Genomic DNA, 2,797 nt, shown 5'->3' on the forward strand with positions numbered 1-2,797 from the left:
GACTTTCTCATTCCAAATACCTTTTTTTAAACCACACAAAATGCAGGCATACATGTGGACTTCCAAGATGGAATACAGAGGAATCAAATCAACTACATCCATGGAAAGTGACAATGGAGAAAGTCAGTATCATCAATTGGAATAAGGCCAGGGTGGACTTTGGAACAGATAATCAATGGCTTATATGTAAGTTTGAGTTAAAGTTGAATAAAATTAAAACTAATACATGAGAGCCAAACTACAACCTTGAGTACATCCCATCTGAATTTAGAGACCGTATGAAGAGTAGATTGATCATCAATGACCAAAGATCAGATGAGTTGTGGGATGACATCAAGGACATCACATATGAAGAAAGTCTTTAAAAAGGCAGAAAAGAAAGAAAAAACCAATATGGATGTCTGAAGATACTCTGAAACTTACCATTGAACAAAGAGTAGACAAAGCAAATGGAAGAAATAATGAAGTGTTTTTTTATTGTCTTCTAATTTTTTTTTTTTTTTTTTTGGTAAAAAAAAGGATATTTCTTATTACATGTATTTCCCTTATAAAGGGGTTGATACATTGTTCCTTCTATGGATTTTTAAAATGTCCCTGTCATTCTAACGTTCTTTAGCCAAGAGTCTCTAAAGTGAATGTGTGCAGAAAAAGGTTATAGAGCAGAAACAATGAGGAAACAGTTTTGAGTACTATAGTGATTGAGTTTGCTACAGCTGCGTTATATTACTGAAGGTTCTGAAATACCTCCACCAGCCACTCCTTGGAAGGAAGGTTGGGCAATCTACTTCTATAGTGATACCAACTCAGAAACCCAAGGAGGGGTCATTATGAGTCAGGTCTGACTTGATGGCAAAAAACAACAGCAACAACAACTGAAGTATTAGCTCCTCAAGTGTTAACAGCTGTGGATTTGCAAGCTTTATGTGTAAATTTTGGGCACTCTGGTGGTGTAGTGACTAACACATTTCACTGCTAACCAGAAGGTTGGTGGCTCAAACCCCCCAGATGCTCTGTGGAAGGAAGATGGGGCAATCTACTTCCATAAAGATTTACTGCCTCAGAAACACAATGGGGGTTGCTATAAGTTGGAATTGACTAGACGGCAATGAATTTAGGAGTGAGTTTATGTGTGAATTTCATGAATTCAAAAAAACAGACACAGTATAAGGTGCCTGTTCTCTTGTTTCATTTTCTTTTTTCTTTTCCCAAAAGCTCTCTCAGGTACATGGAGCCACAGAATCTAACAGGTGTCTCAGAATTCCTCCTTCTAGGCCTTTCTGAGGATCCAGAACTGCAGCCTCTCCTCTTCGGGCTGTTCCTGTCCATGTACCTGATCACTGTGGCTGGGAACCTGCTCATCCTCCTGGCTGTCAGCTCTGACCCCCACCTGCACACCCCCATGTACTGCTTCCTCTCCAACCTGTCCTTGGCTGACATTGGTTTCATCTCCACCACAGTCCCCAAGATGCTCATGAACATCCGGGCACAGAGCGAATCAATCACTTATGCCAACTGCCTCGCACAAGTATCCTTTTTCTATCTCTTTGGATGTCTGGACGATCTCTTACTCACAGTGATGGCCTATGACCGTCTTGTGGCCATCTGTTACCCCCTACACTACACAGTCATCATGAACCCCCGCCTCTGTGGCTTGCTAGTTTTGGTATCATTTTTCATCAGCCTTTTGTACTCACAGCTCCACATTTCATTGGTGTCACAGATTACCTTTTGTACAGACGTTGAAATCCCTAGCTTCTTCTGTGACTCTTCCCAACTCTTTAACATTGCCTGTTCTGACACCTCCACCAATACCATATTTGTATATTGTATTGGTGCCATCTTTGGTGGTGTACCAGTCTCAGGGATCCTTTTCTCATACATGAAAATTGTTTCCTCCATTTTGAGAGTCTCATCATCAGGTGGGAAGTATAAAGCTTTTTCTACCTGTGGATCTCACCTCTCAGTCATTTGCTTATTTTATGGAACAGGCCTTGGAGTGTACCTCAGTTCAACTGTCTCATCTTCTGCCCGGAAGGGTGCAGTGGCCTCAGTGATGTACACTGTGGTCACCCCCATGCTGAACCCTTTCATTTACAGCCTGAGGAACAGGGACATCAAAAGAGCCCTGCAGAAGCTCCTCAGAAGAACAGCCTGATCTCAACACTTGTGCCATCTTTTTTGAGGTATGTGTGGGAAAAGATGGCAAAACCTAACATCTGCACCCAGAAATCTTGCCTCCTTGATTACACAATTATTGTAGCTCTCATATGTTTCAATCTTGAATTTTCATATCTGAACATTGTTTTCATTGTGAAATTTTCCATGGGATAGTAGGTGTATTCTGGGATATGTCAATCTGCATTATCAAATCCTATTATAGTTGTGGAGCCTTCTGTTTTTCTCAACTATGACCCAAGCTTTCTGATAAAATGCACAATTACATTTTATTTTGTACTTAGAATCTTTATCCTTTACCATAAATCAAATCTATTACCCAGACTACTTTTGCATGTAACAGAAATGTGTATGCAGGTTATGTGTTAAAACGCATGTCCCCTCTTGAATCTTGACTTCACATTATCATCTAGGAAGTTTTTAAGAAATCAACGTCATGGTTCCACCACTACAGATTCTGATTTAATTAGGACAGCATGTGGCTTCAATATAAGATTTTATTTTATTTATTTTTATAGCTCACAGATTATGGGGTTTAATAGGGAAGCACCAGGCTACAATTCAAGTTCAGGAACAATGCTCAGTCTCTCTCAGCCCACCGTCTCTCAGCCAACAGTCTCTC

At 40.4% G+C, this 2,797-nt stretch overlaps 1 protein-coding gene across 1 annotated transcript; it reads left to right on the plus strand.

Annotated features, from left to right (window-relative positions):
• The first annotated feature begins 1,105 nt into the window (after positions 1-1,105).
• LOC103212890 (olfactory receptor 18-like) lies at positions 1,106-2,155 on the plus strand. The gene has a single exon (XM_007958815.2). It carries the CDS (start codon positions 1,106-1,108, stop codon positions 2,153-2,155), a length of 1,050 nt encoding a protein of 349 aa, XP_007957006.2.
• The last annotated feature ends 642 nt before the right edge of the window (positions 2,156-2,797 follow it).

The sequence above is a fragment of the Orycteropus afer genome, unplaced genomic scaffold (genome assembly GCF_000298275.1).
Source record: "Orycteropus afer afer isolate SDZICR_OR568_19922 unplaced genomic scaffold, OryAfe1.0 scaffold01144, whole genome shotgun sequence".
NCBI lineage: Eukaryota > Metazoa > Chordata > Mammalia > Tubulidentata > Orycteropodidae > Orycteropus > Orycteropus afer.